The sequence below is a fragment of the Thalassophryne amazonica genome, chromosome 14 (assembly GCF_902500255.1).
Source record: "Thalassophryne amazonica chromosome 14, fThaAma1.1, whole genome shotgun sequence".
Lineage (NCBI taxonomy): Eukaryota > Metazoa > Chordata > Actinopteri > Batrachoidiformes > Batrachoididae > Thalassophryne > Thalassophryne amazonica.
In genome coordinates this window covers 53,000,927-53,015,043 of record NC_047116.1, presented here as the reverse complement: position 1 = coordinate 53,015,043, position 14,117 = coordinate 53,000,927, and the positions used below count along the sequence as shown (strand labels likewise).

Sequence of the window (14,117 nt, the reverse complement as noted above, 5' to 3'; positions counted from 1 at the left end):
ATTCACTTAACGGTTGTTTTTTCTTTCTTTTTTTTTTTACTGCTGAGTAGTCTTATCCCTTGTTTGCTTTCTGGTAAACCGCACTGCTTGCTTATAAACAGCCTCAAGCTGAAACATGACTGTCATGAGACGCCCCGTCACAATGACTACAAAATCAAAACAAAGTAAAAAAACAAAAAACAAAACAAACAAAAAAACACTACAGATTGTACAGAGATATTTATTCAAAACCTAACATGAGCTTCAGAGGTTTTATCCTGTCACTGTCTGGGCCCTAAAGTATGTGAAAACTAAACACTCAAATTTCAAACAGGGGAACACATGAAGCCCTTTTAAAAGTAATTGTCGAAAGGAAGTCCCCAGCTCATGACATGCATCTGTGTTGACACAAGTCTAGAGCAGCACATTTCCTGGCGCACTTCTCAGATGTTTCAACTTCCACTGTCACAAGAACTGAATTTCAGTGTGTGTGTGTGAATGGAATGTATTTTAAACACACCGAGTTGTGGTGCTGTTGTGAAATAGTTTCTATAGTGAGACACAGACGAAACTGCTCTTTAAATAATCTCGCTCATCTCTAATGAGGATGCTGCCTTCTGCTCAGACCCAGCTGTGTGTAAAGTGTCTGCTGCAGAGGTGCCCCCCCCCCCCCCCCAAAAAAACCCACAAGCATGTCAAAAGTGAAATGGTGCAATGTGAACACCGAGACATGTTTACACACTTGGTGCAACAAAGGATATGAAGACATAAGGACATTTTTTAACACATTACTTCAAACTGTGGCACCAAATAAAAAAAATAAATTTTTTTTGCAATTAAACTATCAAAATTACCAATGTATTCATGATAAAAAAATGTTGATCCCAACAGGCCACACGAGAGCAGATATACGAGCTTATGTGGTTCACTTTTAAACGTGGTAATTTTAAGCTTGAGCACCTTCTCAAAGCACAGCACCTTACTTTGACACTAGATGGCGGTATAAACTCAACTCTTTTCATCTGTGTATATACCCAGGTTTGACATTACACAAACCTGTTCTTTTATCAATTTATTTCACATACCTGAGTGTTGGGGCCTGTAAAACCTCTGCATTGACAGAGCTCAAGGTCAATGAACCTGCTCCTACGTATTTTGGTACACCCTTTCTAAATGTTCTCAATCACCTTTGCCCCTTTTGTTTGATCCTACAGGAGAGCACTACTTCTCATCAAAATGCATTTTTTTTTTGTGCATGACATTCCTGTTGTGATTGCTGCATCTTTCTACTCGATGATGTGGAGACTGGCTCTGGCATGTTGGTGCTTATCGAGGAACTTTTGAGATTGGTGGTGTTGGTTTAAGGTGCCAGCCAGTTAATCTCAACTTCCAACCAGGTTTCCTCAAATGTTTTACCTGCAGAGTAGCTGGAGTGGGCAGTTTACAGCAGGTTTGTTTTCATTGCATCATGGCGCGTCCAACACATTAAGCCACAGGCTATATGTACAGTTCAGTCCCAAAGTATTTTGCCCCATGGTGTGTCATGCATTTTAATTTGTATATGCCATTTCAAATACAAAAAAATAAAAACTATATACGTATATATATAAAAATATGAAAGCCAAGATGATGGGTGCATGAATAATGGAACACTTTGGTATAATACTTGTCAATAATCAGTTATTGGCAGTTTTCTTCAGACAAGTCAGGGGATGGATACATGAACATTTCCAAGTTACTTAATATGTCTTGGAGTAGACAATTCTCAAACCCAGACAACCCAGGAGTTATAGGCTTCTCTGGCTGTGATTGGAGAAATTGTACGTGTTTTGCATTTTCTATCCCGTTATACAGCTTCATGACGAAGTGGTAGAGGAGGATTGTGTTTTACCAAAACATCAAATCTAGGCTTGCATCTCAGATGTACCTTCTGGAAAAGGAAGCTGCAGAAGTAGTGATACAAAACATGCACGATGCATGATTTCTTCAATGGCAGTCACAGAAGCCTACAACCTCTGGTTTGTCTGGGTGTCTTTTCTGTTTTCCTTCTTGCAGTCAGTTTTTGAGAACTGTCTGCTCCATACAGATTTACCTGAGTGTCATACTGTTTGAATTTCTTCATAAAGTAAAGTCCAAAATATATTCAGTGATTTGGAAATGTTCATGTATCCATCCCTTGACTTGTCTGAAGAAAATTGGCAATAAAACTGATTTACAGGTATTATACCAAAAGGATCCATTACTTACTCACCCCATCATCATGGCTCCCATATTTTAAATTCATTTATATCAAGATGTAAACATTTGCTTAGAGTCTGAGTTTAAGGATGAGTTGAGAAATTTTTTTTTGTAGTTACTGCATTAGAAATGGCATTAACAAAAATGTATGAAATACCAAGGAGCCAAATATTTTCTTGAAATCTGGCAGTGTGTTAATAGAGGGTGGGTGTATTGTGGTGACAGCTGAGTGCTTGTAACCATTGTGTGGAATAAATTTCACTTTTTAAAAAAAAAAAAATGCACCAGATAAAACATTTGCTTGCCACCAAATTTAAAAGTCTCAAGGGCTGCTTTTTGTCAACCAAGCAACACGAAAACCCAAATGTATCTGAAGGGAAGGGGGTGGGGAGGTATTTGCTGAGCTGTTCCCCTCAATATAAAAGTCGAGTTGATGGCAATAAAACATGTCATTTTTAATACTAAACTACAGTACCTACACGGTTAAAACTGTTAACAGCTTTCCCTCCAGTCACTTCACATACAGCTCTGTTGAGAAGGAAGATCCTTACAGAACGTTGTTGTGCATTCAGTCTAAAAGCAAATTTCCACCCACATAAGGCCTTTTGCCATAAAGAGCAGGAACTAATGTCCTGATCTTTAGATGACAGCCATGTTCATCTGCCATAAATAAGAAAAAAGTGCATCAAGTGTTCAAGTAGGCTGTTCAGTTTGAATAACAGTCGGGAAGGAGTGTCGGGGCACACGGGGGGGGGGGGGGGGGTGTAACACTGGCACACAACTGGCAGTGTGCAGTGAGATTTAGAGAACGCTTGTAGAGACTGAAAAGGCCGGCCGCTCCTCCACCACTCTTCTCCGTCCACAAGTCTGATGGCCGGCGGCTTTGGAATGGCTGAGCAGCTTTAAGTTTAGCAGGAATAGAACACATGGAGAGGAGCAGGGTCGCTGACCACAGCGTCAAGTGTTGGATCTCAATCACACTGTCAACAATATTTTAGTGGGTGTAAAACTTGCACTGTGGCTGTCTGGCAGATTGACAGTGAGCCTGGGAACCAGCCATATGGAACACAATACGTCTGAATGGCAACGCAGGTTTTTTTTTTTTTTTTTTAACTTCCACGGTGGCACCATTCTCCAATTTCATTGACAATGAGTATGTGGTGAAGAAAATATATAAAAAAAAATCTTAAATATAACAAGAAGCACACATGAACTGTGGAAGCAACCACAGCTTTATAAGTGAAGGACTACAACTGATCTGTAGCCACCTACACTTACGTCACAAATTAAGTTAGTGCAGACGGCAAACTGTATGTTTAGTTTGTGTCGATGCCAAACTGCTTTAAATTGTGCTCTCATATGCAGAGCTTTGAGACCGTTTCTATACATTCTAAATCACTCCCCCCACCTGTCATACAGTGTGAAGTGGTCGGGGTTTACTAAAGTCAGTTCCCTGGGCTCATCTATCTGCCAGACAAGAAACCACAGCTTAGAAGTTTCGCAATTCAACTAAGATTTATTTAACTGAATGTCAAAAAAGGTTGAAAGAGGAAGAGGTTTAAAAAAAAAATAGGGAGGGGGGAGTGGGTGGTTATAAGCACACCACAAGACCCCCTCCAAAACCCCAATTTCATCTTTTGGCACGCCGAGGGTCCCTGCCATTGCTAATGGTAACTGAGGACTTTGTGGATGCTGGCGGTCCAGCGACAGTAGCCGGGGGTGCACCATTGCCAGGTGCCCTCCCATTGGGTCGCCCGGCATTCCCAAAACCAGCATCACGCGGTGCACTGGATGGAGGATTGCTGTTGTTGGCAAATGGCTGCATGGCACCGTTACCTAAGAAATAGTAGAGATTAGTCCTCACACAAGTCTTTACAACAGATGCCAACTGTTCTTACAATAATACAATATTCTCAGCATTTTAAAGGACTAAAATATAAACAGTTGATTCCAAGAACCCATTAGCATGGGGGGATTTTGTTTTTCATTAATAAGGGCTTTGAACCAGAATTTTTTGCCAACTCACTTGTTACAAAACAGTAAAGTATTTTAACGTTTCCAGTTTTGGGTTCCACCCCAAAATTGGATGGAACAACAACAACAAAAATATATATATATATATATATATATATAATTTCTAAACTGGTTAATAACGTTCCATGTCAGCTGTGGGACACTGAAAACACTGTACAGGTCAGACCTGTATGTGGTGCTGTAATGCTCCCATGAAAAACAGAAGACAATACAGTGTTCTGCAGCAGAAGTGTGACATTGAGTAAAGTAAAACCTTTTCAGAGAAAGGGTCGGCACTGTTCTCCTTAAATAGACTTATTGTATATTTAAGTGAAGCAGAGTGTTTGTCTTTTTTTTTTTATAAAGGCACAGCTGTCATCTTGCTCGCTGCCTAGAAGCCTGTGGTGTCTGCCCTCTTGCTGGCTCAGCAGCTAATCTCCAGCCCTCACGTGACCATTCATACAGTTCTGACAGTTTCAAATATTAAAAGCATTCTCACACACTAAGTAAATATAAAGTGTTAATCTGACCTGTTACGTCATTTCACACAACTCTTAACACAGCGGATGATAAGACATTGTTTTGAAGACGTCTGGGAAATCTTTTAATCCTTATGGTAGAAATTACTGACAAAAAAAAAAACAGCGTTTTTATAAGAACTCGCCCAGTGTTTGTCTTGCTTTGGTGTTGCTCAGCCTGAACCAGAGAACTCCAGTGCTTTTTTTTCCCCCCCGTCAACAAGAAAAAATAATTCTTGTTGAAATATATTCCTGGCAGCATTCAGCCACCTGAAGTACAGGCTGCTCCCCCCCCCAAACTCCACAACAATAAAGCCTAGAAAATCTATACACTTTTTGGATACTGATATCTGTCATCTTGAAGCATCTCTCTGAGAATTTTATCTGTGATCATTTCCAATTTCATCTCAGTTATAAGAGTTTTAGCATCACAAGATGTGCGCCATATGTGCCACCAGTGGGTCAGACTGACATTCATCAACCTGATTGCAAAGTTTCAATATCAGTTTGAAACTTCTTTACAATCCTCCATATTGTCTGTCTGGATCTTTTCTAACTGCAAAATGACACTGATATTGTCATTAGGTTTGCGTGATTTGATTTCGATTTGTTCTCAAAGTAGAATTCCACCAATTTCCCTTTTTGCTCGATTGCAACTGCCATCCTCATTGGATGACTCTCAAACTACATCAAAAGAAATTCCTCACATATATCTTGATGTCTGGGGGGTGGGGGAAGAGAGCAAAATTCAGATGAGTCATTGCAAGTGCCACAATGACTGTGGCACTTTTTTTTTGGGAAACCCTGCATCTTCAGTGTTCTGATCATGACAAAAATAAATCCCATTTGATCCACCAAAAAAAAAACCCCCCAAAAAAACCATCTATCAATGTTTGTCTGCTCCTGGTGCTTTTCTCAGCTTCAAATGGGACACCAGCATTTTGTCCTGCCAACAACAACCAAAATAAACGACAGGCGGAAATGAATCTCAAGAGTCTTCTTCTGTCGAGTTTATTGGCGGTTTGCAAACATAAACGGTGCATTACCGCCACCAACTGTTTGGGTGTGGAGCATTAACGTAGTCTCATGACCTCACCATGTCATTGTAAATGGATACATTTTCAAGAACAAAATAACTATTAACCGGTTATGATTTTAAATAAACAGTTCTGTTTGGGAACATAAAAAAAACAGTTTCTGGAATGTTTTCGTTCACAGCAAAATATACGTTTTTGGCTCTCATGTCACCAACTGGTTCAAATCCTTGTTTGTAAATGCTTAAGAAAGCAAATTATTGTATTTATGATCATATGAAATTGAGACAATAGGACCCACGATCAATGGTTTTTTTTTGTGGTGTAAAAGCACACAGAAAAAAAAAAAATATATATATATATATATATATATATATATATATATATATATATGGACACTGGGCCTTTAGCCAGACCAGTGAAGATTCAGTGGTGTTCTATCAGGCCCTCAAGCCTACTATATTACTATTGTAGTGAACACAACCTTGCAATTTTCTAATGACAAAGAAATGGCTTTGTGGATGCTTATTCAGAGACAGGAAAAAATAAACACACCAACATACCTGGTGGGGCAGGTGTACCTGAATTCTGATTGGGTGGAGAGTTTCCCCTCTGGTTCTGGTCCGGTTTGCCCTATTAGTAGTAAAACAATCACTTTAAGCCATTACAATGTTAACATCCTGCTAGGAGTGATGACACTCAGGCCAACAATAACAGCACAAAGAAAAAAGCTCTTTACACTATAAGTCAGCATGTCCTGCACATCTTCACCCCGGTTTGCTATCATTGTAACATTTCAGTTTAGGAAGAGTTGCACTTGCAAAACTTACTGATACTGTAGATTGACAAGATAAACCCCAAAGCGTTTGTTTGCTGGGGGTATGAAAATGTTATTTACACTCAATGACAACATAGGTGCCCATATTTCACAAGTACTTGGGGGGGGGGGGGGGGGGGGGGTGTAACTCACAGATTTGTTTTGCTGGTTTGCCTGGGCTAGAAGCTCCAGGTTTGGTTCACTAAAGTTGGGCACTTCAGAATACACCATGCAGAACCTGTGAGACAAAACACTACTAAAGTAATACGCCGCTAAAATTTACTGGGTTTGCACATACACACACACTGATAAACAGTGACACCCTGATGACTGATTTGCATAGAGGGTGGTGGCTGGTGTGAGGGAACACAGCCACAAGTACATAAGTATAAATGAACAGAAATGTGACTGGTTACTCACTCTCCAATCTTCTGTAGATCTCCACCTCTGCCAGTGTAAAGAGTCAGGCAGCCCTTCCAAATGGATGCATAACTGTCAAAGCATCAAAGACACAGGAAACCACGAGAATATATAATGGATAAACTTTAAGAATGATTTATTCACAACCTTCTTGAAATTGACACTGCCACCAAAATGTAAAATCTTTTTAAATCTCCATCTGCATGAATGTTTTTTTCCAGATCTTCCCAACAGAAGAAGACAGTTAGTAAGTCTGTTCAGCTTCTCCCTTGTTTTCACCACAGCAGATCCACCTTGGATCTGCATGTTTGAGTGCATGTTTTATGCGGGATGCCCTTCCTGATGCAACTCCACATTACACAGTATGGGCAGGTGTGGTCTTGAACCGGGAACCTTCTGCACTGGAAACGAGACACCTAACCTCTTGGCCACCACTCCTACAGCAAACTAGTTTAATATGAAAATTATGGAATCACCAAACCTGGTGACCCAGCTCTGTTGCTTCATAGAAAATAAACACTCATACCCCACTGACAGTTTGTTTGATCACTTTGGTAGACAAATTTCATACTCACTGAAGGACTAAAATATGTGGTAGGGGTGGTGGACAAACAGTTAAGTGCTCTTGTATCTAGTGTGGATGGTTCCTGGTTCAAGGTCACCCCTGGAGTTGCGTATGAAGGGCATCTGGCATAAAACTGGTGACCCAGAACGAAACAATGGAGAAGCCGAAGGGACTTCCAAAAACGTATAGTTTGGACTATACGAATATTGAGTAAAAAAGAATGGTAAAGGTCAATTTCAGTTTGTACAGAGGTCAAGAGTTAAAATTGCTCCAATTTTGTGGCCCTTGCATTCATAGGGCGCAGGGCTTCTCTGTGTTCCAAGGGTGAATAAAAGTCTGGGTGTATAGAGCCTTCTACAGTGGCCCTACTCTCTGGAACGATCTAGCTGCAGTTTATAGGCATTCTGACACGGTGGAGGACTTAAATCAAGACTGAAGACCCACTTTTTTTTTTAAGACTTATTTGTTTTTTATATTGCCTTGTAATTTCGTTATTCTACTGTGTTTTTACCTTTTATTTTACCCTTTTTGATTTAATTACTTTGTCTTGTTATGAAACTGTGTGTTTATGTGAAGCACCTTGGGGTGACTGTCGTGAGATGGCGTTATATAAATTAATAATTTAAATTATTGTTGAACTAACAGGATTACTAAATCGAATACAACCCCTGGCAAAAATTATGGACTCACCGCCTCGAGGATGTTCAGTGTTTAATTTTGTAGAAAAAAAAGCAGATCACAGACATGACACAAAACTAAAGTAATTCCAATTGGCAACTTCCTGGCTTTAAGAAACACTAAGAAATCAGGAAAAAAAAAAATTGAGGCAGTCAGTAATGGTTACTTTTTTAGACCAAGCAGAGGGAAAAAAAAAAATATGGAATCACCTCAATTCTGAGGAATAAATTATGGAATCACCCTGTAAATTTCATCCTCACAACTAACACCTGCATCAAATCAGATGAGCTCGTAAGTCTGGATCTAAAAAAGGAGTGATCACACCGTTGGAGAGCCTGTTGCACCAAGTGGACTGACATGAATCATGGCTCCAACATGAGAGATGTCAATTGAAACAAAGGAGAGGATTATCAAACTCTTAAAAGAGAGTAAATCATCACGCAATGTTGCAAAAGATGTTGGTTGTTCACAGTCAGTCGTGTCTAAACTCTGACCAAATACAAACATGGGATTGGTTGTTAAAGGCAAACATACTGGTAGACCAAGAAAGACAAAGCATCAAGACAGAAAACTTAAAGCACAACCAAAACAAATGAGGATACGAATGGGAGGAAACTGGAGTCAACGCTGTGACCGAACCGCCTAAAGGAAATGGGATTTACATACAGAAAAGCCCAACGAAAAGCCATCATTAACACCTAAACAGATAAAAAACAAGGTTACAGTGGCTAAGGAAACGCAATCGTGGACTGTGGATGACTGGATGAAAGTCATATTCAGTGATGAATCTCAAATCTACATTGGGCAAGGTGATGATGCTGGAACTTTTGTTTGGTGCTGTTCCAATGAGATTTATAAAGATGACTGCCTGAAGAGAACATGTAAATTTCCACAGTCATTGATGATATGGGGCTGCATGTCAGGTAAAGACACTGGCGAGATGGCTGTCATTACATCATCAATAAATGCACAAGTTTACGTTGATATTTTGGACACTTTTCTTATCCCATCAATTGAAAGGATGTTTGGGGATGATGAAATCATTTTTCAAGATAATGCATCTTGCCATAGAACAAGAACTGAAAATATTCCTTGCAAAAAGACATGGGTCAATGTCATGGCCTGCAAATAGTCCGGATCTTAATCCAATTGAAAATCTTTGGTGGAAGTTGAAGAAAATGGTCCACGACAGGCTCCAACCTGCAATGCTGGATCTGGCAACAGCAATCAGAGAAAGTTGGAGTCAGATTGATGAAGAGTACTGTTTGTCACTCATTAAGTCCATGCCTCAGAGACTGCAAGCTGTTAAAGCCAGAGGTGGTGCAACAAAATACTAGTGATGTGTTGGAGCGTTCTTTTGTTTTTCATGATTCCATAATTTTTTCCTCAGAATGAGTGATTCCATATTTTTTCCCTCTGCTTGGTCTAAAAAGTAACCGTTACTGACTGCCACAATTTGTTTTCCTGATTTTCTTAGTGTTTCTTAAGCCAGAAAGTTGCCATTTGAAATGACTTTAGTTGTGTCATGTCTGATCTGCTTTTTTTCTACAAAATTAAACTGAATGAACATCCTCCAAGGCCGGTGATTCCATAATTTTTGCCAGGGGTTGTAGTTTTGAGTGTGTTAAATGTTTGGTCTGCAAGGTAAAGGTTTAAACAATGTCAACGGCTTGTGACATTATGCTACCCTGTAACGTGATACTAAGCATGACATAGTGCAACTTCCTTTTTAAAACCCTATTAACTCAAACCAATAGTTTGCGTCACGTTTTAACAATATTTGGAGTAACTTTAACTTCTGACCCCGCATAAACTAAAGCTACCTTTACCATTCTTGCTGTTTTTTACCCCATAACATTCAGTCACAGATAGCCCAAACTATACCTTTTTTGGAATATTTATGTTCAGACAAATAATGTGGTATACCCCTGTAGTTCTTCAGTGACCCTACCTGGCTGCCTATTGAACTTTAAGTGTATACCAGTTTTTTTTCAAAAGAGTAATGTTTAAGGAGCATTGTGCCAACTTTGGTGCTTGTATCACCATTTGAAGGATTCCTCTGCAAATATTCTGTTATCTGCTGCACTACATAGATGGTGTGCAGTGACACACAGTTTTGTCTGCAGCCATATTGGACAGCAAGCTGTGTACACCACAGCATGGACGACCAAGTTAACTTGCCTGATATAGCTAAACAAAATTTCCCTTGAGAAGTTCACCAATTTTATCGATACTGAGCAGAAGCCAGGCGTGTACAGATATTTTCAACTGCTTTATCAACACTCGATCACCCTACAAAAAAGAAGCCTTGAAGACCTAAAGTTTGGATGCAGACAGCTTCTTCATGGCTAGATGGGTGCAGAATGTGGTCATCAGTCATGTTACTGATGACATCTTGGTAATAAAACCCATAGAACTCACCTAAATATTTATTGTATAAACTGGACACTCACCAGCCAAAAGCAAGCATCCCAATGTTTTTACTGGGATTTCCAATAAACACTATGTAACCGATTTTCACTCACATCGGACAAAATGTCCTGTCCGACCACAATACATTTAAAATTAAAAAACCCTCACCATGTACTGGACAGGGCAGTCTGGACATGTACAGTAACAGAGGTAAGAATTTAATGTTCAGTACTGACGTGCTGATTCAAGGAAAGTGGGTACCGTATTTCCTTGATTAAAAGACCGCCTGTTTATTTTTTTCCTCAAACTGACGTGCACCTGCCATATCAGACACTACAAAAGGCGGTTGGATTTGTCACTTTACGGTTTTCACTCCTTTCTCTCCTGTCATATTTTAAACGTTTCTGCAGCATGCCCACTATTCTATTTGGTTAAAGCTCAAATACATTTGGCAGACAAGTCCACAAATATGACCAACTTCACAACATGAAGTCAGAAAAAGTCGGCCAAATGACCTGCAATTCATAGACGAAATTGTACGCATTACCTTTGGTTTGGAGGTTGGTGACTGTAGAAAGAGCTCGCTGAGTGACAAATTAACCCAGAAAAATTGCATAAAGACGCCGACAGAGAACTTTAAAACTGTCACTTGTCAGACTGCTTTATGACTGGGAAAATGATACAAATGCAGTCCAGAGGCCTTCTTTTAACAGCTTGTGCAAATCGTATGGACAGCAATGAAACACCGTGTTGGTATAATTGTATAGAGAGTTGTAAATAAAGTCGAAAGGAGCACACCTGCTAAACATGAGGGTTCAATTATTTGCCTTCCACGCAATGTGGAAGGTTGCCCTCCACTATGGCTGCGTGAAACGCATATCGTGTGATCCATGACGTTACCTGCACACCATCAATTGGGCCATGTCAGTCCAATGCCATAAGCTCATTAAGGTATGCAAGTGCTCCAACTGCAGATAGGCTCACATTATTGAATGTGTTCATTTTAGGATATAGATATTTTCCCATTCTCAACCTCAAGTGATGCCAAAACTTTTCCCAATATGGGGAAAAAACAAAATATGATTAACTACTCAAATGCATTTTTTTTGCCAAGGAGTGTGGTGGATTTCAAACACATTCATTAGCCAATTCAAATACTGTTTGCTGCTTCTACATATGTTGCTTCTGAAACTTTGTGGCAGTTGACTGTTGACTAACTTCTAGTGGGGCAGATGTGTAAAATATCATTATGTCTGCACTATTTTATGGCCAAAGTACAAAATTGTAGACAGTATGAAATAAAAGAAAAGGTACATCCCAAGCTCATTTCTTAAAAAAAACTGGTTGGAATAGACTCAGCATGTAAGAAAATGCAGTACAGTGGCTTGGTGGTTAGTACTGTTGCCCTCACAGCAAGAAGGTCATGTAATCCAATTCCTGCCTGTAGCCTTTCTGTGGGGCATTTGCATGTTTTCCCAGAGTTTGTGTGGGTTCTGTCTGGGTACTCCGGCTTCCTCACACATCCAAAAAGATCAGGTTAGATGGTGTGTGTGCAGATGTGAATGTATAGTGGCCCTGCGACAGATTGGCGTCTGCCCAGGGCGTACCCCACCTCACGCCCCATGACTACTGGGATAGCTGCGGCCCCCGTGACCATTAACTGGGAGTAAGCGGGTTGAAGATGAGAGAAATACTTCACATTCATACACTGAACCTATTCAAACCACCATTACATTGAGTTTAAAAAGCCTGACCCCTGTTTAAATATATATTTATATAGTTGCTCTTACAAATTATACAGTTCATAAATTATACACTTCACATATGTGCTCACTATCAAATCTCTTCAGATAAAAGACACTGCAATTAAATTATACACATTATCGTTAAGGTTCATTCAGTTATGCAACAACCTCTGGACAAGTGTATTTGTGTGATTTTTTGCCAACCGATTCTCTTTTTTGGTGGCTTTTTGTGGTGGTGTATTCCACACAAACTTGTGGTTCACTCTGCACTGATGCTTAAAGCAAAATAAGATATGTAACATTCTTCACATCTTTTTAGGTTGGTCTTCCTCCCATCCCCTAGGTTTGTCAGCTGCTGACCACATACAAACCACTCCAGAGTCTGACTGGGACCAGACCAAGACCACCTCTCACAGGTCTATGAGGTTGTTTTGGTCCGTACGAGTGAGATCAGTGTTTACACCTGCTCAGCTGAATCTCAAGTGGAGAAAATGAACCAGTTTTAAGTAGACTAAGAAGTGCAGGTGTGGAGATGGAGAAAAACAAAAAACTATTTCCAAAAACTCTTACCCTCTAGTCAATCTGATGATATCCCCTGGCTGAATAAGACTACCAAGCTCATCCCAAACTGAGATAGAAATGCTCCCGCTCTTGTCCGCCACCTTGCAGGAGCGTACTTCGTGACCATCCTTTGTTTTGGTCACTCTTCCTAAGAGGAAAATATAAGCAAACAAGGGAGGGGGAAAAAGTGTTAGGGTTAAATATAAAAACAACATAGTTCACTTTTCAAAATAACTGGGGTAAGAATTATGAAAATCAGTGTAAAAGCCAAAGCCCAATCCATCTGTAAATACATAACGTATTACAAATCATCATCGGTAACGTCATATTATACTGGTCCCTTTAAGAAAACAGGCACGAGGGGAGAACGTTCGCTCCCATTACTTACCAATTTCCAAAACGATGAACACTATATTCAAATTTTTCGACCCAGGCTTCACATCCTTTATCAAAAACAAGGCCTCGTTTGCCGGGGCTGCCATTGCCAGAGTAATCACTGTTCGGTTTATTTCCCGACACGTAAACTCCCTGGTACTGTATGACGTGACTTTTCGCGGTAGCTACTGTTAGCTTAGCTGGCTAACTAGCCTTTAGCTAGCTACTAGCTACCGCTTCCTCACATAACGTTTTTTTGTTGTTGTCGTTTTAATGTAGCAAGTTAGCGCTCCAACTGTACACCTAACAAAGCTGTCGCAACCACCGAATACACACCAGCGTGTACGAATGTGGTCAGTATTACAGTACTATGTGATATATGCTTTGTCTAATTAAAACGTTCATTTATCAAACGAATCAAACCGCGTTTCTTTTGTGTCTCCTCCAGCTTTCCCTGATTTTTTTTTTTTTAACAAACCTAGCTAGTTGGTGGTATCGAGCCAACTGTGGCCCAAAATACAGTTTGAATTGTTCAAAAAGCCATACGTGAATTGACCTACTTAGTTATAGCTACATAATGCGACATCCTGTACAAAAATTTTACAAACTTTTTACTACACGCTCTACCTCAGTTACACAACTCCCCAAAAAGAGTACGTCAGCCTCTACTGCCGGCCATTTATATAAAACTCGGCCACTTCCATTGTGCCACACAGAAGGGGATATGCACGTAATTCTTAACGAAATAATTTTTGGATACTC

The 14,117-nt window shown here is 39.9% G+C and overlaps 1 protein-coding gene across 2 annotated transcripts; it reads right to left on the bottom strand.

Moving 5' to 3' along the window:
• Nucleotides 1–2,647: 2,647 nt before the first annotated feature.
• On the bottom strand, nucleotides 2,648–13,995 carry nabp1a (nucleic acid binding protein 1a). Of its 2 annotated transcripts, none has more exons than XM_034186235.1 (6): nucleotides 13,369–13,995; nucleotides 12,990–13,128; nucleotides 7,020–7,091; nucleotides 6,753–6,837; nucleotides 6,364–6,415; nucleotides 2,648–4,053 (listed from the first exon to the last, which is right to left on the bottom strand). In XM_034186235.1, the coding sequence occupies exons 1-6, from the start codon at nucleotides 13,460–13,462 to the stop codon at nucleotides 3,848–3,850; spliced, it is 648 nt and encodes a 215-aa protein (XP_034042126.1). In that variant the 5' UTR covers nucleotides 13,463–13,995; the 3' UTR covers nucleotides 2,648–3,847. The 2 variants fall into 2 exon arrangements, with proteins under 2 accessions (XP_034042126.1, XP_034042125.1); XM_034186234.1 differs by having other exon boundaries at nucleotides 6,346–6,415; nucleotides 13,369–13,994.
• Nucleotides 13,996–14,117: the final 122 nt, after the last annotated feature.

Excerpts from the sequence above, each read along its gene's own strand:
- nabp1a (XM_034186234.1), bottom strand. The coding sequence starts at position 13,462 with ATGGCAGCCCCGGCAAACGAGGCCTTGTTTTTGATAAAGGATGTGAAG. Across the intron at positions 6,838-7,019 it reads GATCTACAGAAGATTGGAGA|GTTCTGCATGGTGTATTCTG; the intron begins GTGAGTAACCAG and ends TTTGTCTCACAG. Across the intron at positions 6,416-6,752 it reads CAAACCAGCAAAACAAATCT|GGCAAACCGGACCAGAACCA; the intron begins GTGAGTTACACC and ends TACTACTAATAG.